Source organism: Lissotriton helveticus, chromosome 7 (genome assembly GCF_964261635.1).
Source record: "Lissotriton helveticus chromosome 7, aLisHel1.1, whole genome shotgun sequence".
In the NCBI taxonomy this organism is placed as follows: Eukaryota; Metazoa; Chordata; class Amphibia; order Caudata; family Salamandridae; genus Lissotriton; species Lissotriton helveticus.
Window position 1 is genome coordinate 503906770 of NC_136068.1, and position 24292 is coordinate 503931061.

The 24292-nt window shown below is 43.3% G+C and overlaps 1 protein-coding gene across 1 annotated transcript in view; it reads left to right on the top strand.

Moving 5' to 3' along the window:
- LOC144768685 (uncharacterized) overlaps window positions 1-24292 on the top strand; it is a 9047330-nt gene that overhangs the window by 671765 nt on the left and 8351273 nt on the right. The window contains exon 4 of the mRNA XM_078652515.1: window positions 6299-6334. Within this exon, the coding sequence (XP_078508641.1) occupies window positions 6299-6334 (36 nt within the window). The remainder of the gene's footprint in view (window positions 1-6298; window positions 6335-24292) is intronic.

Below are 24292 nucleotides of genomic sequence, written 5' to 3' on the forward strand. Positions count from 1 at the left end.
CAATGGTTGAACCTGGCCTCAACCTACCAGGTGGCCCAAGTATACAATCTTATTCTGCCCTATCTGGCACTTACTGGCCTTGATAGTGGGGCCTGCCTTTTGCAGGGCCTCCAGAACATTCCTGCGGTGGACCAGGTGATCCTCTCAGGTGGAGCTAAAGACAGCTATATCATCAAGCTTTGCTGCACTATAGCTTTTCAAGCCTGTGAGAACTTTGTTCAACAGCTTCTGAAATGTCACAAGTGCAATTTTGAGACCCAAAAGCATTACAATAAATTGATAATGCCCACTGGGGGTTGAAAATGCTGTTTGGCTTGGCATCCTCAGCTAGTCTGATTTTCCAGTAGCCAGCAGTCAGGTCAAAATGTGCTCAGAAACTTAGATGAGGCCAAAGTATCCATGAGTTCATCTGCACTGGGAATTGGGTGGGCATCAGTCCTAGTGACTGCATTGAGACCTCTAGAGTCTACACAAAACAGCATCTCTCTTTTTCCACCCTTGGTGTGAGGTTGTGGCACAAGGACTACTGGGCTAGCCCAGAAAGCCTAGAGACCCCCAATTCCAGCATATCTTGGACCTCTGTAATTAAATGGTGTGCGCAGGATGAAAACAAGTCCAGCAAGTCAACGTAGAATTTTCAAAAAGGTTATTTTATTATCAGGTTTTGTAGATTAACTCAAAAACAAGGATTCAACCAATGCGTTTCGTTCCCATTGAGAACTTCGTCAGGGATGAAAGCGATAAGAAACACACATCAGTAAACATAGACAGGGAGAGAGAGCAACATAAAGCCTTTAAATACAAACATAGGGAAACACTGAAGGTGAACGTATAGCATATGTTGAGAGAGTCAAACCCAATTATATATAAAAGACAAATCACAAAACAGAAACAATATACATACACATCACATTATTACATTGCACACCCATTACGTATGGGAACAAGAAAATTGTATTTATACATATATAAGTGAAGAGACGAAGAAAAAAGGAAACAAAAAAACAATGAAATGCCACATTATATAGAATCCTCCGCCTCAAAAAATTATATAAATAGGTACCTATTAGGCAAATAATATTCAAAAGAGCACAAAACCATAAGTGATTATACAACAAGAAAAACATATAAAACAATTACTAACACAATTATTTCAACCCCTTGCATGCTCGTGACGGAACCACTCCTTCACGAGCCACGGACGCGCTGTGCTGGTGACGGAGTGGTTCAGTCACGGCGCGGCCGCCCGGCCAACGCTAATAGAATTCCGCGCCTGCGCAGCACGTTCTATTGAGTGGGCGTGGCCGTGACGGAACCACTCCGTCATTAGCACTGTGCGCCCGTGGCTCGTGATGGAGTGGTTCCGTCACGAGCATGGTGGCGCCGCGAGGCCCCCCTCCCGCTAGCGCCGCAGCGGAATTACCGCCGCGGCCAAGGGGTTAAAAGTTAAGACGTCAACATCAATTGGCCAACAGTTAAAACATTCACCATTGCTACAAAACAAATGATACACATAGTCATCTGACAGGCAGAAAACTAACATTTAAAGTTTAAACACAAAGACAACAACAATAGAACATAAAAAATCAAAAGAAAATTGCAAGTAGAAGGAAAAATGCAGCTACCTATGAAGAAAGAAAGAATGGGGGGAATAGGCTATCCAGTAATCATATGGAGTCTCACCTCAAGGTAATCACCCCTCTAGTAGAACAAACGCATGTAAATTTGTGTGCGTTGTAAAAGAATTCGCATTAAAATTGCACCGAACCAGAACCCAAAAGTTAAAGGTGGCCTGAAATAATATATCAAAGACCAAAGAGACAAGGTCATAAAGAAAGATTGCAGTGAGTCATCAGTCAGAATCCTAATACAAAATGGGCAACAGTTATAAATAATAGAGACAAGATGTCTGATCTTAATCCAAAACAATTCAAAGCGTAGTCATAGTCCCAATATCAGCGAAAGAAGTCCAGTATGGTTCATCCAAAAGGTAAAACTGCAATTGGTCTACATTAACTGAATTCCAAGTTAATATTAAATTAGAGAACATGGAAGGGGCATGAGCTAATAATATAAGTCCACCCTAAAGGTGACAGAAAGTCATGCAGTAGTTATGGTCCCATTCACAATGAGGAGCCTCCAGTGAGCTCATTATGGAAATAAGGAGTCTGAGATAATGTCTTTTTTTTTAAATGTCTTAAAGCTTCTAAAAAAGTTTCCATAGAGGAAAAATATGTATATGTCAAATATTCACGGAGTATACCTGTATCAGAGTAAAGTAATGAGAAATTTTCAATGTTGAGCTTTCAAAAATGTCTATATAACAATACAGGCATGTGTTGATTCTAAAATGACAAATAAGCAATTGATCATAGTCTTATTAAATATTAACACAAAACGCAACAGTAAGTTAATCACCTAGGGTTTACAGTGTTTTTACCTGTATATTTACTTGTGCTTTCACACACCCTAGTAAGAAATCCAGGCAGAACTCTTGAGAAAGAAACTGTATTAAACCACGGCATCATTAGTGGCCTGGTAAAAAAGGGGAAAACCTGTTATCAAATAACGTGACCAATACTAAAGGAAAGAGCTACAATGAGAAGCATGATCATCGCTATTAGCAAAGATCACATATAAATAGAACAAAGCACCAATTAAGTAAAAAGTACCAAAGTCAGCGAGCAGCTAAACTGTGTTTGAAATGCACAATCAGAAGTTAGTATATCTAAACTCAGAGTGATTGAAAGCTCCAATGAAACCATAAGCCAGGTAACAACTGCGCTGTACACTAAGAAAAGTGTAATCAGCACGGTCAGCGGTTAGTGTGAAAGGCCTTAGAAATTAACAAAATCAACTACAACCGCACAGAGGGTCTAATACAATCTATAGATGCGCTACAACCAAAATGAACCTACAAAGTAAAATTAAACACGAGGCCCCTTTCGGAGAATACTAGAGTATAAGAGAATGCGCACACTATAAAGGCAAATGGGCCAACAATCAGAACGCTTACCAGCAAGACCGCGACTCTACAAGTATAACGCCAAGGAAAAAGGTCACCAAAGAATTAGAGAATAAGCACTTTATCAGGGCAAATGGGACAACAACCAGAATGCTTACCGGCAAGACCGCAACTCTACGAGTATAACACTGAGAGAGAAGGGCTCCCGTATCACCCTTCAAATAGCATACAGTTTGCGGTATGGGTGTGGCTATTAGAGCGTTGTCACGTTCATTCAGGAAAAAAACGACTAGACCGAGACCCGTTCTCACCAGAAGTGTAAAACTTTGTTCTGAAACATCCTACTTCTGGTATGGGCTTGGCTATTAGAGCGTAGCCTTGTTCATTCCGAAGAAAGACTAGACCGGGGCTCTTATTCACAGGAACGGTACACAATTGTCCTTCAAAAAGAAAGACTAAAGCGAAGCTCAGAAAAACATATTTACCTACATCGGAAAAACAAGCTAAAGCAAAAACTTAATAAGATGCTCGTCCGATAAAAATTTAAACTGCTAAGATTTTTTTATTTAATAAGGTCTATATTAGATAAATGACAAAGTTGTAATTGATGCTTTTCATTCCCCGTAAGCCAAAAGACTATAGGATCCAATGCAGGTTACAACTCACTTAACAATATTGCCTTGTGAAAAAGCGCATGCTCACAAAATCAGTAAATGCAAAGGTTAGTCCAGTTTATCCAATAAAGTCAATGGAACAGAAGGAGGGGCATCGTATTAGGACTCAAGACACAAAAATAATCAGTGCTTGAAAAAAGCTAAGTTTGACAATATCAAACGACATTAAGCAAAATATAGAAGAGGTTATGAGTACCGTTACAATCGTCTCTATATCAGAGGCAACTCAGCTGTCTGTCATATCCCTAACGGATGACCAATCAGAGTGAGACTATAATCATTGTTCTTAGGACAGGGGGCACCGGTTAGCTCATATAAGGGGTACTTCAAAGGAATGACATAGCTTGGTTATCAAGAAACCTAAGGAGAAAATAAGCAATACAAGGGGGACCCTAGTTTGAAAGATATATTACAATAGCCTCCACACGCAATACAGTTCCACTATCCATATCCTTACTAAAGGAGTGAACCCATGTAGGAAAAAAAGCAAAGAGAAATGCACAGATTCAACAATAAACATTCTCGGTTAGGTGGAAACTTAAATGTAAGGATCCAAAAACCGATACATCAGTTCTTTTAAGAAAAAGTGCATCTCATCATCAGAATTGTTGCCAAAAGATATCGCCCTCAATTTGTAAATCCATTTTGCCTCGGTTTGTCTGAGGCTGAGCTCTCTATTGCCCCCCCTCTTGTTTGACGCAATATGATCAATTCCATAAAACTAGAAACGGCTATCATCTTGATGGAATTTTACATAATGTTCCACCAGGGGGTATTTGGTATCACCACTCAATATGGCCCGCCTATGCTCTTGCATTCTTAATTTGAGTTGTCTCTTTGTGCTTCCCACATAGATCATATTACAGGGGCACCCAATAATGTAGACTATGTGAGTGGTGTTGCAATTGATAAATTGCCTGATTGTATATGACCCATTATGACAGAAATTTTTGGTTTTGCTCATTACAAATTTGCAGATATTGCAAGAGCTGCAAATGTCAAATCCATTTGACTTGTCTGGTAGCCAGGTTTCATTTCTGCATGTTCGCTACCATTACGCCTGATTCTGACCAGCTCCCCGAAAGGTATGTTCTGAATAACCGAACTAGCATGGGCGCTGCTCGCATGCAGAACACTGTTGCATGCAGTGTTTTTACGGTACAGAGTACTTTGTATGATCCCTTCCTTTAGATAGAATTTTAAATCAAGGAAGTGGATTGTATCATGGCTGTAGTCCATGGTGAAGCTAACATTAAAGGGGTTGGCATTAAGAAACTCAAAATAATTCTGAAGAGAGGTCTCATATCCGGACCACAAGCAGATGATGTCGTCAATGTACCTCCCCCAGAACACAATGTGTTCTGTCCAGGGGAAGGCACATCTGCCCCAGGTGTGCTCCCTCTCAAACCACCCCATAAAGAGGCAGACATAAGAGGGAGCAAACCTGGATCCCATGGCCGTTGGACGTTTCTGATGATACCAGACACCATCATACAGGAAATAATTCCTTGTAAGAATGAGTTCAATCATTTCAATGATCATTTGGTGATGCTCAAAGTAATCAGCCCCACCCTTATCAAGAAAAGATCTTATGGCCGTGATAACAAATCGATGATCAATACATGTGTAAAGACTGACCACGTCAAAGGTTACAGAGAGTAGGTCATTAGACCAGCTGAAATCTTTAAGTTTGGTCAGGAAATCCTTACTATCACGGATGTAGGATGGCAGGTTTTTTACAAAGTCTGTAGCTTAAGATCAACGTATTCAGCGATACCCTCAGTGCGGGAGTCCATACCTGAGATAATTGGTCTCCCTGGGGGGAAAACCCCCTCTTTGTGTATCTTCGGACAAATATAGATACAGGGATATTGGGGATTCTCCACTCTCAGATAACGATATTCATTTTCAGATAACAAACAAATGTTTTCCACTCAGTAAGTTTTAAATTAATGTCTCTAGTCAGTTCGGCCATCGGGTTTATCCCAACGCGTTCGTAGCAATAGTGGTCATTCAATTGTCGCAATCGTTTCCATCCTCCCAGAGCCTGGCAGTGCTTCCCCAGGATCCGGTTCAAAAAATTGCCAAGGCTGCTTTGGGTTCCTCCTCCGGCCCTGAAGTATATCCTGTAAGAGTGAATGATCGGAAAGCCCCAGTCATCAAATCTCATTGGTCTTAGTCATAAAGTGTCAATTCCATACAGCAAGACACAATTAAACTTTTATAGATGAAAAATTAATGTGATGTAAAAGCCCACTGCCCAATCTGTGCAATTATTATGATTTATTTTGAGTCAGTTGTTTGTGCTGTGTAAGCAGCTAAAATGGTAAGTATATAGATTTTTTCATTGATGCTGAGGGTCTGCCTAGGATTTCTTTAGTAGGATGTGATGATGGTGTGTTTTAGAGTGTTGGGAACTATTTCACTTGAAAGCGAGATATTAATTATGCCTTGGCTTTTATGGTGAGCCTTGTAATTTCCTCCTAGGTCATGAGTTCGACAGAGGAGAATGAAGATTGAAGAGGTTGTGTGCTTACCTTAATTGTTATGCTTCCTGGTTTAGGAGTTTATACAACATCTTCACAGTTGTTTTCCAGTTATAGTCTTTGTTTTTGCATGTATAACTTGCTCTAATGCATATGTTTTTCTTATTTGTCAGTGATGGAGACATACTTCACAGTCACTCCTCCACCAGGTAAGATCACCTTCATTCCTCTAACGTGTTCAAGGGAAATTCCGAGTCTTTCTCCACAATAGTGAACAAGGGTATGCTTCTTCATTGATTTGTAATTAAATAGTAACCCCTACTTGTCTTGTGTATACTCACATCCCCACATACACACATCAGTGATGTGGACCACAGGAAAGAGCATCTTTTCCTGTTCCATCCCCATTGGACAGGAGATGGTAGTGCTTGTTCCATACCCTGAACAGGTGCGAAGTCTTAATCATGCTTCAAAAAGATCATTTAAATCTTTGTGGAACCGCCGCCCCTTCATTCCCCCCTCACCCCCACCCCAGATAATATAGACCTCTACTTTTGTAGAAAAAGAAGGGGGGCTACACAGCCCTCCTTCTTAAAAACAATATAAAAGACCGACATCCCGCCGGGGCCACCCCCCTCCTTGCAGCACTCTGCAAACACTTCCCCTGGCGTGTTTGCAGACGAGGAGCGAATTCACCTTGAATACTGGGGGCTGCGTTGCAGAGAGGTGTTCTGAGGCCACGCCCCTTTTCACACCTCTCTGCAACGCAGCTCTGTGGCGCTTAATGGAGGTAGCTGGTGGGCTAGTTGCACCCCAGGGACCCTCAGTATTCAACTGGAGTTAACCCTCCTCTTAAAATGCGCCACAGGGAGCGTTTGCACAGTGGTGAAGGGAGGGGGCGGGGCCTCAGTTGACATGTGTGCAAGCACACCCTTTGGCATGGTTTAAGTTGGGGAATTAATTCCTCTTCAATCCTGAGGGTCACTGGGGGCCAACTAGCCCACCAGGTAACTCCAGTAAGCGCCACGGAGTTGCATTGCAGAGTGTTGTAAAAAGGGGCGTGGTCTCTGAACACCTCTCTGCAACGCAACTCTCTGGCGCATACTGGAGGTACCTGGTGGGCTAGTTGGCCCCCAGGAGCCCTCAGGTTTGAGGAGGAATTAATTCTTCAACGTAAAACGTGCCACAGGGCGTGTTTGCAGACATGTCACCTCAGGCCACGCCCCCACCCTTCACCATTGTGCAAATGCGCCCCGTGGCGAGTTGTAAATTGGGGAATTAATTCTCTTTCAATACTGAGGGTCCCTGAGGGCCAACTAGCACAACAGGTATCTCCAGTATGTGCCAGGGAGCTGCGTTGTAGACAGGTGTTTAGCGACCACGCCCCTTTTTACACCTCTCTGCAACGCAGCTCTGTGGCACTTACTGGAGGTACCTAGTGGGCTAGTTTGACCCTAGGGTCCCTTAGGATTCAAGGGGACTTAATCTCTCAACTTAGAACGGCCATAGGGCGCATTTACACAGTGGTGAAGGGAGGGGATGGGGCCTGAGGTGACGTGTAAAAACACGCCCTGTGGTGCGTTTTAAGTTGGGGAAATATTTCCCCTTCAATCCTGAGGGACCCTGGGGGCGAACTAGTCTACCAGGTGCTTTCAGTAAGCGCCACTGCGCTGCGTTGCAGGGAGGTGGTCTAGGCCTTGCTCCTTTTTACATCTCTCTGCAATGCAGCTCTGTGACGCTTACTGGAGGTACCTAGTGGGTTAGTTGGACCCTAGGGACCCTCAGGATTCAAGGGGACTTAATCTCCCAACTTAAAAAGGCCACAGGGCGCGTTTACACAGTGGGGAGGGAGGGGGCAGGGCCTAAGGTGACGTGTGCAAACACGTCCTGTGGCACGTTTTAAGTTGGGGAAATAATTCCCTTTCAATCCTGAAGGCCCCTGGGGGCCAACTAGCTCACCAGGTGCTCCCAGTAAGCGCCACAGCGCTGTATTGCAGAGAGGTGGACTAGGCCGTGCCCCTTTTGACATCTCTCTGCATCGCAGCTCTGTGGAGCTTACTAGAGGTACCTTGTGGGCTAGTTGGACCCTAGGGACCCTCAGGATTCAAGGGGACTTAATCTCCCAACTTAAAATGGCCACAGAGCGTGTTTGCACAGTGGTGGAGGGAGGGGACGGGGCCTGAGGCGACATGTGCAAACACGCCCTGTGGCGCGTTTAAGAGGTAGTTTTAATCCCCCTACCTTATTATATACTAGGGGCTTACAGAGGAGGTCATGCTAATCACAGGGAGACCCCAACGCATAGTGTTCCCTAGTTTATGTAGGTGTTTTTACTGTATTCTAAGTGTCTTTTAACATAGCACTGGCTCTAGGACTGGTTAGTCAGACTCAGTTACCACCAGTATCTGTCTGAAAAAGTTGAGGGTACAGGATGATTTTGCAACAAGGCTTCTTTTTGCTCTTCTGTTTGTTCTTTCAGCACGTTTTCCTTCTTCCTGCACTTTTCTTCGTCTTTGAGGACTTCTGTTGCTTCTTTCTGCATTTCTTTTTTTTCTTTCTGTGCGCTTTTTCTTCTTTCTTCACAGGTCCTATCTCTGTAGGCATAGTTAGAAATTAGCATTTAAAAAACCTTTGAAATTTACTGAAAAAACCATAGGTTTCAAGCATGTTATAGTTAGGAATTAGCGTTTAAAAAAACTTAGAAATTCACTGCAAAAAACATAGGTTTCAGGGGCGTTATAGTTACCTGGACATTTCACTCGTACAAAACCATTGAAATTCCCCTGTTGTAGTTAGTTCAGCTAACTATAACTTGCGCGCCCGCAATGCACTGCTGATGACGTCACATATTAAATCACTCATGACATGGTCAGTGATATCACTCATGACATCACTGAGGACATCTCAAATTACATCATGACATCACTGATGACATCATCCTTGTGATAGAGTGGCAGACCTCCTCTCACCCTAATATAACCTTTGATACACACATACAAAAATAGAAACTAAAATTTTCAAAACAATGGACATACTAATACCAGTTACAACAACCTATTCAGTAATTCTAAGATCTACATACACATCCACTCATTCACCAACAGTCCTATATAGTCACTCATACATGTACTCACTTATCATATGTACTCGTACACCTATACATTCTGTTACACACAGCCACTCATCCATAGAGTTACTCACACAGTCACTCATGCTAATAAAGAATCAAACAACCATTTACTTGCATATACAGTTATACACACACCACCACACTTACATCGACAGAAACTTACACATACTTACTCTTTTGAACATTCACTTATAGAAACACATACTTATTCATACAGGAACTCTTCAAATCTCTCACTCTCACATATACTCACTTATATACACCAATACTCACATATACTAGTTTAAAACATATGTAGTTACTTATAAAAACACTATTGAGACAGTCATTCACTCACTAACACACTCATACACACACTCATCCACCCATACAGTCCTGCACACATACTGTCTTCAACACATACAACTAGTGACTCACTCATTCATGCATGTATGCACTAAGTAATACCCCCCACTGAACCATACAGACACTCAAACACTCATACTGATACTTGTAAAACCAAGTAATAACCCACATAGACACTCATGTAGCTACTCACCAACCCTTGCAGCCACTTATACACAAAGTGAGTGACTGATACAGATATTTATATATTTAAACATGTATTCACTAAGATACACTTAATCAGTCAGTTATACAATCAATACAAAAAATCATCCATTTAGACACTTATATACCCATTTATTCTTCCATCAATCTTGAGATATACATATATAAAACATATTTAATTTTCAGAAAAACACTCATTCACTGGATGATGTCATCAGTGATGTCATTTAAGGTGTCATCAGTGATATCATGAGTGATGTCACTGACCATGTCATGAGTGATGTAATATGTGACGTCATCAGCAGTGCATTGCGGGCGCATGAGTTATAGTTAGCTGAACTAACTATAACGGGGGAATTTAAATGGTTTTGTACAAGTGAAATGTCCAGCTAACTATAACACCCCTGAAAACTATGTTTTATCAGTGAATATATATATATATATATATATATATATATATAATCGCCTCTCCATCAACTGAAGAAATGGAGTCGCACATCACCTCAAACTTGTGCACTTTTTATTATTCATTTGTTCTTCGGCAGTCCTAACGCGTTTCGTTGGTCCTCCAACTTTATCAAAGGTATGCCACTGAGTCCCTGCTCCGGTATCTACAACAATTGCCTTTATCAGTTCTGTACCTTCGGTGGGTCGTCCCTCTAGTGGGCGTGTCTAGATAACGGCATGCTGGATCTTGTAGTCAGGAGTAGGGCATTTTTTATATATATATATATATATTCAAAACCGGTTCGCTGGTCTCCCTGCCGCTTTGTCAATGGCTTGCTCAAGTGAGGTAGGGATCCTCTTCAAATGTCAAGACTTTTCTTGCGTTCACAAAAACAATCTTGAGCCCAACTCTGTATGCGTGATTTTGTTTTATTTACAAAATAGCAAACAAACGCCCGACGCGTTTCGGTGCAGCCGCACCTTGGTCACGGTTAACTGACAGTTTGTAAACAGTGCAAACATATAGAAGTAGGACTACCTGCCCCAACACAATCTGGAAGACATTTTGAAGTGGTCTCATGTATTATATCAACATCTTGTAGATTTTGACTTCCTGTCTTAAACATAACAATGCTTTTACTTTCAATGTGTTTTTATCGCACATTATTTCAAATAAGTATTGTTCTCATTAAACACAATAAATGGTTATTTTGCCAAAAGGTAATATTGCTACAATATACAACTCAGCCCCAGTGGGCATATTTCATGCAAATATCATTCCATTAAAAAAAATATGTAATTAAAAAAGTATTAAATTAGTGACTCGGACCCTGAATTAATTGAGGAATGGGTATTGAATAATCATCAGTGCTCGACTGTGATGTTAAAACTGCTCATTAAATATGCACTCAAAGACACATCAAGACTAGCCATAGAAATTGATCAAATTACCGCCCAATTGAAAACTCAATACTCAGAGAATGATTTTGAAACATAAATGAAAAAACTAACCTTAAGATTAGAAAAGGCAGAAGAAGAAATAAAATTGAAAACAAAATCAAATTTCATTGCGACCATTTGGACTATGAACGGGGCCAAATTTTTACGTTTGGTTGAAAATTTGAATTTTTAAGAGAACTCAATCAGAAGATATTGGGAACCCCAGAAAAAAAAAAAAATACTCAATCTGGACATTCAGTTGAGACAATAACAGAGACAAGGGGAGGTAATGCTTCATTGGAAACAAGTACTAGCCCGGTGAGATTGGAAGAATCCACAGGAAGGTCACTGGACAATGAGGGAGTAAAATCCAATATTTTAAAGGAGTTCTTGCTAATGGCACAGGGCCGACAAGGGCTGGCAAGCCCAGGTCTGCAAGAATCGCCAAGTCGAGGTCTAGCCGCCAGAGGAGCAAGCAGAAAAGGGGCAAAGAAACAGGGTGTACTGGATGCCTACCTGGGAATGACGAAAAGGGGCAAGACGTCCAAAAAATGAAGGACACTCATACTGTGGTAAATGTATCTAACATTTAGTTAATGCCTGATCAAGTTGATGTCTTAGGTCTCACATTTTGTCCGACAAGTTGTTTTAATGATACTGAAGGGAGAATCGATCTCTTTCCTTTTGAAGAAAATTGAAGTTGCGAAAATGGTTTCAAAATAGAAAGAACAATATCCCAGTATTTTCTACTAACCCTACTGATTTACCAATCGGAGATATAGATCTTTTGCAAACAATGAGAGGGTTGGAAAGAGGTATGCTTATGACACAAATTTGGAGGATTGTTCAAATGAAGAAAGGATAATTTTTGATTGTACAAGTGACAGGAAGTTTAAACCAAAATCTAGATTTTTGCCACAAATACACAATGAAATAATTGAAGTGTTTGAGAAAGGAGGAATTAAGGAATTCAAAAAACTTGGGAAATCTGGCAGGCCCAAACATAACAATCTTAACCAAAAACAACAAATGGCTGTTGAAGAACTACAGAATAATAAGGAGGTGGCTATTAAAAAGTCAGATAAGGGCGGCAACGTAGTGGTTTGGCCTATCAATATGTACCTCAACAAAGGTAAAAGACAGCTAGAGGACACTGACAGCTATGCTATTAGTGATTGAACCAGTTATGATAAAAGCAATAATGATTATCAATTGCAATTATTACTTTGGAAATGAGAAAAATTGCTTTCAGATGAGGAGTATACATTTCTTAAATGTGACCATCCAAAACTTGCGGCATTATATCTATTACCCAAGTTACATAAAGACATTGCTAATCCTCCAGGACGACCTAGTGTGTCCTCCATAGGTAGCACCTAGAATACATAGACCACCTCTTGCGTCCCTACGTCCAGAAACTCCCATCCTACTTACAGGATACTCAAGATTTTTTAAGGGTTATTGAAAAGATACAGTGGGAGGATGATATGTGGCTAATGACACTAGATGTCAATAGCCTATATACGTGTATACCACACAATTTGGGTATCAATGCTAATCAACACTTTCTTAAACAACAGGATGTGAAATATTTCTTGTACACTGAAATTTGTTATGTATGATGTTATGTATGATGCAAATATGTCTCTCGAACAACTACTTTCTGTTTGACCAGGTCATCTATTGCCAGGCCCGGTGGGTGGCAATGGGAACCTGCTTCGTCCCCAGCTATGCAGGTTTGTACCTTGGCTGGTGGGAGTAGCAGGTGGCCAGTAACATCTTGGCCTTTTCCCAGAACGTTGTCCTCTGGGCAAGGTATATAGATTACATTTTCTATATTTGGAGGGGGACAAAGGATGATTCAATGCAATTTGTTGCCACATTGAATGAAAATGACTGTAATCTAACTTTCACTCGTACCACAGACAAAGAAACAATTGAATTTCTAGATGTGGTTTTGGAGACACAAGAGGGCAAATTGGAGAGTAGGCTGTTCCATAAGATAACAGCAGGGAACAACCTCCTGCATGCAGAGAGTTGCCAACCAAGGAATCTGATTCACAGCATACCTTATGGTGAACTTTTACGGGCGAAAAGAAATTGTAGCTCAGAATCAGATTTCAAACCTGAAATGTCAACTATGAAAGAAAGATTTTTGGAAAGAGGGTACTCAAGATTATAAAACAAGCTTGTACTAAGGTTAAAACAGTTTTGAGGGAGGATCTATTAAATCCAAGATCTATTACACAAGAGGAAGAGGCAACAAGCGTGAAGTTGAACACTTTGTCATCCCACTGGGGTTTGTTTATTTAGCAGCATATAATGGAGATTGACACTGAAACCCACTGGCTTGTAATTTAAATATGCAGGACTACAAATACCATAGTGCCAAGGAGCCCGATGAGGGTGGGACATCAATTTGAATAAAACACGTGACTGCATTCTCAGTGCGATTTTCTGCTGTCCTGTAGTCAGTGAACAAGGGCGGTGGCCCGAAACATGTTTGGCTGGAGCGCGATTTTGACAGGGTTAATCATCGCGCTTGCTGCCCGCTAATGAAAGGAAAGGAGATTCACCAAGAGAGGCTTTCCCCACAAAGAGCAACCTTTGTTTGATGGATATATATAGATATATATATATATATATATATATATATATATATATATATATATATATATCTCCAGTATTCAATCTTTCATAGATTCACATGCTTGTATCTTCCCCGTCGTCATGGTGGGAGTCTCCGGGTAAATAATAACCATAGCAGTAGAAGAAAAAACTGCCTGGAAACCATAGAGTAGTGAAACAATAGGTAACCTCTCCTCCTCATTATGTGGCCCAAACTACAGCCAATCAGCTGCCAGCACCAGCCTACACCATTCCCAGCAGAGCCACCATACATCAGATTTCCAACCGCCTTCGTGTGAGAAGGAGTCTCCCTGAGCTCAGCTCAGTTTATTCTCTCTTCATTGAACTTCTGACCTTCACATTTGGAAGTCAGGTACTGTTTTTTGTCAGGATTATTACATTCAAAATGTCTGAAGGCTCCAAGGAGAGACTTTTCAGAGCTTGCAGGTCCTGTGGCAAGGCCAGATTATTTTCTGAGGACCCACACAAGGAATGCTTGTACTGCTTGTACCCTAAGCATATCCCTAAGGACTGCAAGTATTGCCGGACCTTCTCTGCCAAAACCCTTAAGGATAGAGAAGCGCACCTCCTATTATGGCTTCAAAAGAGAAAATCTACAGACTCGGAGTCTGAGGGGGAAGCCAAGGGACACACCTCTAAGAAACAGAAAAGAGGGTCCTCTGAGGAAAAAGGAGATGTGAAGAAACAAAAAGCCAGAAAAACCAAGAAAGGTGAACCTTCTTCTTCTCTCCCTTCAACTCCTCTCAAGCCTTCCTCAGAAAAGAAGGCTCCGTCGTCGCTTCCGTTGATGAAATCTGCTGAAATTCCAGTCTGATCACCGTCGAGGCCATCAACGACCTCGACGACGACCATCTCGTCGACGACGACGACAATCTCAACGACGACAGCTTCGTCGACGGTGAGTACCAGGCCCTCGTCGACGGCAAGATCTTCGTCTGTACCGTTGACGATGCAGCTGATGGTTCCGTCGACGACGAGAAAATCGTCGACGATGCCTGCATCTCCAACGATGATGACTTCAACCTACATCTCCATAAAAAGGATTGCTCGTCGGCGAGCAAAAAAGGAGAGTTTTCCATGCCGAAGATTTCACCTCTACTTCCCTCTACCATACTGGATTGCCAGGAATCTGAGGAGGAAGGTCCCTATGGCGTTGCCTATAGTCCTTCGCAGCTTCATAATAAAAGCCAGGACTCGGATGAAGAAGACTTTCAAGAGGTCCAAGAGCATTTCTCTTTTAAAGATCGCCCGGTCAGAGGCCAAAGAAGATATGAGTCTTTTCATCAGGCTTACTTACCACTATGAGGACGAAGAGGAAGTGGATACATCTGTTCTGGAAGAGGCTCTGCCAGTGCCTGTCTCTTTGATATCAGACTTAAGACACATGATTGACAGCTATTACCGTCGCTTTCCGGAAGATAATGCTCCAGCCTCTTCCACTGCCTCTGCTACTGTCTCTCAAACTGTGAAGGAAACACCCCTTGTTCAGCCACCTCCTCCACCTCAACGGACGGATGTCCAAAAGGTTATTACAATTCGGGATGATTTGAATGATTCCGATCATGACGATCAAGAGGAGGAAGGAGAAATTCCTCAAGATGATGTGGTTGGGGATGAATGGGACCAATATATTGTTCCAACTTCCCCGGTCTCACCATTGCCTCAAGCAAGCTCTCCACCAGAGGACATAGCCAGCTTTCACGATCTGATCGAAAAAGTGGCTAAGAGATTCCAACTTACTGTGCCAGTTAAGGAAAGCGAATGTTTTCTTTACGACTTCAAAGAGTCTTCTAGGAAGTCTGTAAGAGCCATTCCAGTTATTCAACATATCTGGGATGAAAGAATCGAGCTGATGAAGAATCCAGCTTCAGTTCCAGGATCTATACCCAAGCTGGATAAGAAGTATCGCGCTCCAGAAACGGCTCCGGCATGTCTTATTGGTCATCCTCGACCGGAGTCGTTTGTGACTCAAGCAGCGCAGAAGCGCTCCAAGAACCCAATGGCAACATGTATTGCACCCCCTGATAAGGAGGGCAAGAGAATGGACGGCATAGGCAAACGCTTTGTAGTCATGGCAGCAGCATCAATCAAAGCGGCTAACGCAATGGCGCTTCTGAGCCGGTTTAATAGACAGATGTGGTCTGACATCGCACCACTCCTGTCGCATCTTCCGGATGACAAGAAAGAGGAGGCGAATTCCATTCTGCAGGATGTGCCAGAGCAGCGTCGGAGTCCATAGACGTAGCAATGGACATAGCGTCTATAGCTTTCCGCCAGATGGCTGGGGCGGTAGCCCTACGGAGACAAGGATGGCTCAAGGCCACATCCTTTAGACCTGAGGTCCAGTCTAAAATCTTGGACATGCCATTTGATGGCGAAAGCCTTTTTGGTAAGCATATTGATGAGGCGCTGCAGGGGATAAAAGCAGACACTGACACTGCTAGATCCTTGGGATCATTGCAGCAAGGCCGTTATCAGTCATTTCGCGGCAGAGGACTCAGGACATTTTCAACAACGTTCCTCTTACCAATCTAATAGGTACCAACCGTACAATCAACAGGGATTCCGTCAGTACTCCTCCAACCAGCAGTATCGGTCCTCGAATACTTCTTTCCAACAACAAGGAAGGAGAAAATCTACTGCCAGAGGAAAACAAGACTCTGGTCGCAGACAGTGATGTTCTTCAGGCGCCTCCAACACCGTTTCAGATCAGCCAGTTCCACTATCTCTCTCAGTTTCTTCCGCATTGGCAGTCCATAACATCGGACAGATGGGTATTAGACATCATTACACAGGGTCACACCCTGGAATTCTCACAAAAACCTCCAAATCGTCCACCTCTCTGCAGAGTTCAACAACATCGAGCAGCTCTCAACGCAGAGATCTTATCACTCATACAGAAAGGAGCGATAGAGGAAGTCCCATCAGACCAGCAGGAAACAGGTTTTTATTCGTATTTCTTCCTAATAAGGAAAAAGCAATCTTCAAAATGGAGGCAGGTCTGGACTTCAGAGATCTGAACAAATACATAAAGAAAATGTCATTCCGCATGCTGTCCTTACAGGAATTTCTTCTACTGCTTTGCAAGAGAGACTACATGGTCTCTCTAGACCTGTTGGATGCATACTTCCACATTCCGATCCACAAAAAACACAAAAAATATCTTCGATTCATGGTGGCGGGGCGCCATTACCAGTTCAAGGTGTTGCCTTTCGGCCTGAAGTCTGCCCCCAGAGTATTCACAAAATGCATGGCTCCAATTGCGGCACATCTAAGGCAGCAAGGTCTCCAAATGTTCCCTTATTTGGACGACTGGTTGATAAAAGGACCATCGTACCAAGCAACACAAAGATCTTTACGGATTTGCATTGATCTGTTTCAAAGATTAGGCCTTCGAATAAACAGAGAAAAATCATTTCTTCTTCCGACACGTTCTCTACAATTCCTAGGAGCAATCTTAAAAACTCAGGAAGTAAAAGCGTACCCATCAGAGGAACGAGTAACAAAAATCCTGAATCTGACTGCATCTCTGACATCAAAAAAGTTCACTTCCATCAGGATATTCAAGTCATTACTGGGAATGATGTCCTCCTGTATCCCATTGATTCCCAACTGCCGTTTGCAGATGAGACCACTGCAAGAAGCCCTGGACAAACAATGGGTTCAAGCTCTGGGTTCCTTCGACGACAAGCTGGTCATAACCTGTCAGATCAAACGAGCAATGTCATGGTGGGGTATCAGGAGAAACCTGACAAAAGGCCTGTTATTCGAACCACAGTCGCCAATTTACGTCATGACATCAGACATTTCATTACGAGGTTGGGGAGCACATCTGCAAGACCTAGAGATTCAAGGCCTTTGGTCTCCCCAAGAGGCAAAACTTCACATCAATCTCTCGGAATTGAAAGCTGTTTCCCTGGGCCTTCAGGCCTTTCTTCCCAGAATCCAAGGTTCACCGGTCTTAGTGCGGACAGACTGTACTACAACAATGTTTTACCTTCGCAAGCAGGGTGGCACAAGATCAAAGCCCCTATCGACACAGGCACAAAAAATCTGGACTTGGCTTCTGCGTCACAACATAACTCTGCAAGTGGAACATGTTCCAGGGATAGAAAACACAAAAGCGGATCTGTTAAGCAGGTCATCCGACATTTGCCATGAGTGGGAACTATGTAAAGTCCAACTGAATCGGATTTTCAATTTGTGGGGCAAGCCACGTTTGGACCTGTTCTCAACTCAGAGCAACAAAAAGTGCAGGCATTATGCCAGCAGGTTCCCTCAGCAGGGTTTGAGAGGGAATGCTCTTCATCTCCGATGGACAGGGATTTTTGCTTATGCCTTCCGTCCCTTTCCCCTAATTCCGAGAATATTGAGAAAGATGAGATCGGAACCTTGCCAAATAATTCTAATAGCCCCAGCCTGGCCGAGGCAGTTTTGGTATACAGAACTTCTCAAACTGTCGATGGAACCAAGGATACAGTTCCCAATAACCAGGGATTTGATTTCCATGAACAGAGGCCAAGTACTTCATCCACAATTGACCTCTTTAAAATTGTCGGCTTGGAACCTTTTGAGCACGAATTCCAGTCATTAGATATCCCTCCGGAATGTCGTGAAATATCGAAAAGTTCCGCAGCACTGTCTACCAACAAGACATATACTGCAAAATGGAAACGATGCTGTAATTGGTGCCTTGCCCATACAGTGCATCCCTTCTCGTCTTCACCTGAGCAAATTCTTCCTTATTTGCTGCATTTAGCCAGATCAGGACTTTCGCATTCATCTAAGAAAGTCCATTTAGCAGCAATATCCAGATACCGAAGATCTCCAGGACGCCCATCTCTGTGGTCCCAAAGATTAATCAAGGAATTTTTAAAAGGGTTATTCAGAAAGTTTCCTCCAGTTAAGCGTCCTCCGCCTCCATGGCAGCTTAACACAGTCTTGTCACAACTCATGAAAGCTCCGTTTGAGCCAATCCACAAATCTGAATTGCAATTCCTGTCATGGAAAGTAGCATTACTCCTGGCACTCACATCAGCCAGGAGAGTCAGCAAAATCCAAGCCTTTTCAATACAGGATCCCTTCAAACAATTCAGGCCAGATAAGGTGATGCTAAGAACTAATCCGAAATTTGATCCTAAAATACCCTCTTCCTTTCATCTAAATGAACCGGTGATCCTTCCTACATATTTCAAAAATCCTTCTACAGCGGCTGAAAAAGCTCTTCATACTTTGGACATTGGCAGATGTCTAAAGTTCTACATTGAAAAGACAAAATCCTTTCGCAAATCAAACCAATTGTTTGTTGCTTACTCAGGGCCCAGAAAAGGTCTGGCCCTTTCAAGATCCTCCATATCTAGATGGATGGCATCCGCCATCGTCTTCTGTCAAGAGAAAGCAGGAAGACCTCTCGACATGAAAGTCCGTGCTCACGATACACGGAAGATGGCAACGTCTTCTGCATTGCTCGCAGGATTACCCCTTCCAGACATATGTAGAGCAGCAACCTGGTCGAAGGTTCATACATTCACCAAACATTACTGTCTGGACACAGAATGGAAAGCAGATGCAGCAGTGGGACAAGCAGTTCTGCTACATCTTTTTAAATAAGGTACATGTTTATGAATTTTCTACTGGTTTTCTATAATGTTGTTTTCTGCACAAATGACTGTAATGACAAAGGTTGGTTGTGCGACCTTGCGTGCCACATGGGAGGACGAAATTGGACGTCCACTACATGAGACGGAATGGGCTAAAGCCCTCGAATTTCCAAAAAAGGTGTCTAGGAATGCCCAATTTAAAAATATACAATTTTATATACTCCATAGGGCGTATCTGACACCGGCACGCTTACAAAAATTCTACCCCAACACCCAATTCCTCTGTCCCAGATGCCACTCCCCAGAGGCTGGCTTTCACTACATGTTCTGGAGCTGCTTCGCTCTTCGTTCCTTGTGGCAAACTGTCCATGAAACTCTGAGAGACCTCACGGGACTCATCACCCTGGACAGGTGGGAAGCTAGCGCGCTGGGCATATTCAGGGTGCAGAAACATCTTAAAGCACACAAGCGTTTCATTTCACTAGCGTTATTGCTAACAAAACGTGTATAGCTATGCACTGGCGATCCCCCACGGGCCCCTCTCTAGCGGCATGGGTGAGAGCGGTATGCAAGTGGGCAGCTGCGGAGGGGGACGCGATATGCGAAGAAGAGGTCAAGGGAACCCGAAAACACCCTATTTCCATGGAGTGGGCCGTGCTATTACACCGTTTTAAACAAGCAACATGCGAGGAGGCATCAGAAGCTGGCCCTTCTAACCCCTCCCCACCCACCAACGCGGGCACGACCACAGATCTTGAACCCCCCCTGATGGCACAGGTATAATGCTGACAGGTGTAACTCACACTATGTCGTATTAGACTATTGACTCCTGCCAATGGCCCAACGTAGCCCCTTCCCTTCTCACATGACATTCAGCGAATCGTATGACACCCAGACCCGGATTATACCTCTTATGCCCGCATTCTGCACTTACATGCCCCTCTCCCTAGTTTACACCCCAGCTTTAAATAATACTGTTGCATACAGCCTACAGATCCGCTCCACAAGTCACTGCTGTCATTATGGACTCTTGTGAATACAGAACATTGTATTGTTTATATGTCTGATTACATGATCTTTAATGTTTAATAACGAAAAGCCAATGAAAACAAGTTTAAAAAAAAAATGACAAAGTTTGGTTGTTTGTACCTCTTGATTCTTAATGAGTTATTTTTCTAAAAGGAGTTTATGGCACACAGCCCCGAGAAAAAAGGGGGTCTAGCCTAGAAACGCTCTGACAACAAGGAATGCTATCTACTCTGATTCAAGCATGTGAATCTATGAAAGATTGAATACTGGAGAAAGAACTAGTTACTTACCTGTACACTATGGTTCTCCAGTATTATCTTTCATAGATTCACATGCGCCCGCCCACCTCCCCGTTTCTGCTAGATAGACCACCTTTTATCTCTGGTTTCCTGCATAGCTCACTCTTGGGCTGTTGGAAATCTGAGGTATGGTGGCTCTGCTGGGAATGGTGTAGGCTGGTGCTGGCAGCTGATTGGCTGTAGTTTGGGCCACATAATGAGGAGGAGAGGTTACCTATTGTTTCACTACTCTATGGTTTCCAGGCAGTTTTTTCTTCTACTGCTATGGTTATTATTTACCGGGAGACTCCCACCTTGGCGAAGGGGAAGATACGAGCATGTGAATCAATGAAAGATAATACTGGAGAACCATAGTGTACAGGTAAGTTACTAGTTCTATATATTTTTATTTATTTATTTATTTATATTAATGTGAGTTTAACCAAATTTCTCGCAGTACCGGTACCAGCATGCTTGAAAGTAACTCACCTGACTCACTTGATTCACCTGTGAGGCCCACTGGGGCGGAATGCACGCATGTGTTTAAAGGTGCCTGGGCGAGCAGTCAGTCTTCACAGCGTCACCCTCTGAGGGCGAAGCCTCTTGGCTTTGAAACGCGTTAGGGACTTTCATTGTTTGAAGTGCATTGCCGGTTCTGAAATAAATAGCTTTTGGTGAAGCACTCATCTGGCGTGTGGCATCCTTGCATGCATGGGCGGATTTTGCGGATCCACGATTCACGGATTTGCGTATTCAAGGATCGTGGATCCGCAAAATCCGCGTATTTGCGGATTAGCGGATTTGGGGCGGGGCTTCCATGCGAGTGCACATGCCTCTTGTGTGTATAAAAGGTCAGAGACCAATCAGAGCTTTTTTCTAGGCGAGGGGTGGAAAAGACAACACAAGGGAGCCGAATAATGCACTGTCCCTGCCAGGGCACATGTGGCCAGATCAGCCTCCAAGAGAAGCCCCCATCAATAATCAATCCCAGGCAGTCCATGGTAGGGCTGAAATGCCCAGGACCCCCAGCAGATCAGCCCCCCTCTAGCCATCCCGGTGCCCATGAAGCCATCACCATTGTTAAGGGGGGAAATCATCAAATTTCTAGCACCGGACAGTTTTCTCCTGCAAAACATTCTACTTGCTTTGCCTATGTGAGGGTGGGTAGGTGTTTTGCCAAGTAGACCCCAGCCACAGGATCAAGGTGTATGGAGAAGCTTTCTCTTCCATCGTATGAACATGAGAACAAAGAGGCTGCACCCTCGTCTCCTTTGTATTTATAACTGCTGTTGATTTGCCTCGGATTACATCACTATTTGGGGGGAATGGGATGCACTCTACCTGGCACCCATCACTTGGCCAGTCAATCTACATCAACTCGTAGAGCAACTAATAGTGACCCTCTGCCAATTGCAGGGTTCGCCGTTTCAAGGGAACTAAAAGAGGAGTTTTGACTAACATCAGTCCCCAGTCTCCCTATCTGGTTGGGGTTCAAGAGTGTGGCACGTGGCCATATATGGATGGCGGTGCTCAAACGAATGGGGGTTGGTCCACGGATTCTATCTTGGCTTAGCCTCCTCTACACAAAACCGCAGGCCCAAGTGGTTGTTAACGGAAAGAGGCCACGCACCTTTCAGCTTCAATGGGGCAGGGGTGTCCCCTGTTGCCATTGATTTTTGCCATAATTCTCAAACTGGTGGCGGCATAGATTCGGAAAGATCCTAGAATACGTGGGCTGCGCTCGACAGAGGATTGGGAGGATAGGATATTGGTGCACACCGACAATGTCCTCTTATATGTCGCGTCCCCAAGGGGCTCCATAGCCAGAATGCTAAATATCTTCGCTTTATTTGGCCAATATTCCTTGTATACCATCAACTGGACTAAATCAGTTGTGTTCGTCCTCTGAGGTACGCCGCCAGAATTACAGCTGACCTGTGAGGCCGATGAATGAGTCACTGAATTTAAGCTTCAACTAGGGCACATGCTTAAATGGCTAAATGTATAGTGCTTTAACTACACTACACTACAGCTGCCTAAAGTGCCAGAGAGTTGTCTACAGCGACCAGGTGTGTGTTACTATGCAATAGCGCCGAAGGGCGCAGGGGTCCCTTGAGGGAGCTATAAAAGCTCCTGGCCACAGGAACTGCACGTGGATTGCGCTCGTGACAGTCAAGGATGCAAAGGCCTCTGTCCAGCATCACAGCCGATTTTCGATGGTATATTTGGGAAGAGGGCACAGCTGCCTGGCCTGTTAACTATTTTACGATGGCGCCGGCAAGCTGCCAGCGCCATCCTAAAATAGTTACTAAATTAGCTTCAACAGGAAGCTGAATAGATAAAATAAAGCAGATGCACGAGCGCCTGCTTGATTTTATCTATTAGTGCTTCCTGTTGAAGCTAATTTAGTAACTATTTTACGATGGCGCTGGCAGCTTGCCGGCGCCATCGTAAATTAGTTACAACAACAGGCCAGGAAGGCTTGAACTTTTGGCCTCGGAATCCGCCGCTCGCGGATTGCGAATTTTCGGCAAATTCGCGCGAGTTCGCGGATTTACTGAAAATTCGCGAAATCCACGAGTGTAGCGGATTTTGCGCTCATGCTTAATCAGGGCACATTTTGGACGTTGTTTATTTCGGCAGCCTGGCCAAAAAGGATGCCCCTCCAAGGATTGCATGTGGGACCAGAAGATCTCGGAGATTGGGACCTGGCGGCGCAGATGAGTGGAGTGATAGGGAGCTGTTTTTTTCACTTCAGCCCACTTGGGTAACACTTTATTTTAATTTGACACTGAACTAAGACTGAACCCACGGGGAAATACATCTCGCAGTTTTGAAAAACTACCAGTACCAGCATGCTTGAAAGTAACTCACCTGACTCACTTGATTTACCTGTGAGGCCCACTGGGGCGGAATGCACGCATGTGTTTAGAGGTGCCTAGGCGAGCAGTCAGTCTTCACAGCTTCACCCTCTGAGGAAGAAGCCTCTCAGCTTTGAAACGCGTTAGGGACTTTCATTGTTTGATGTGCATTGCCGGTTCTGAAATGAATAGCTTTTGGTGAAGCACTCATCTGGCGTGTGGCATCCTTGCATCAGGGCAAATTTAGGATGATATATATATATATATATATAGAGAGAGAGAGAGAGCTTTTTTTTTTTATTGGACACAAAGGACGCCGCACTCAGCAACTTGCAGTTTTCAAAGTTTTAATTGGTGCCTAGTCTGACACACCAACGCGTTTCAGCCTGACGGCCTTGTTCACGGTAGGTGGCACTACTTTTTTACACAAATAAATACTGTTTCCTGTTTTGAACATGCCCATGAATTCTGGGACATGTACTCCGTTGCAGAATTACACCTCTGTCAGACAGTTATCATTTTATGCAATTAATTTTGTGATTTCAATGACAAAAACAGTTACCCAGTTTTTGGAGCAATTGTAGCATATTTGTAAACGATGGGTAGAATACAGCAAGCAAAAATTATGATGCTGACATTTACTGAAAAATGAAAATTAATGATTAAATTCAAATTCAATTCCAAA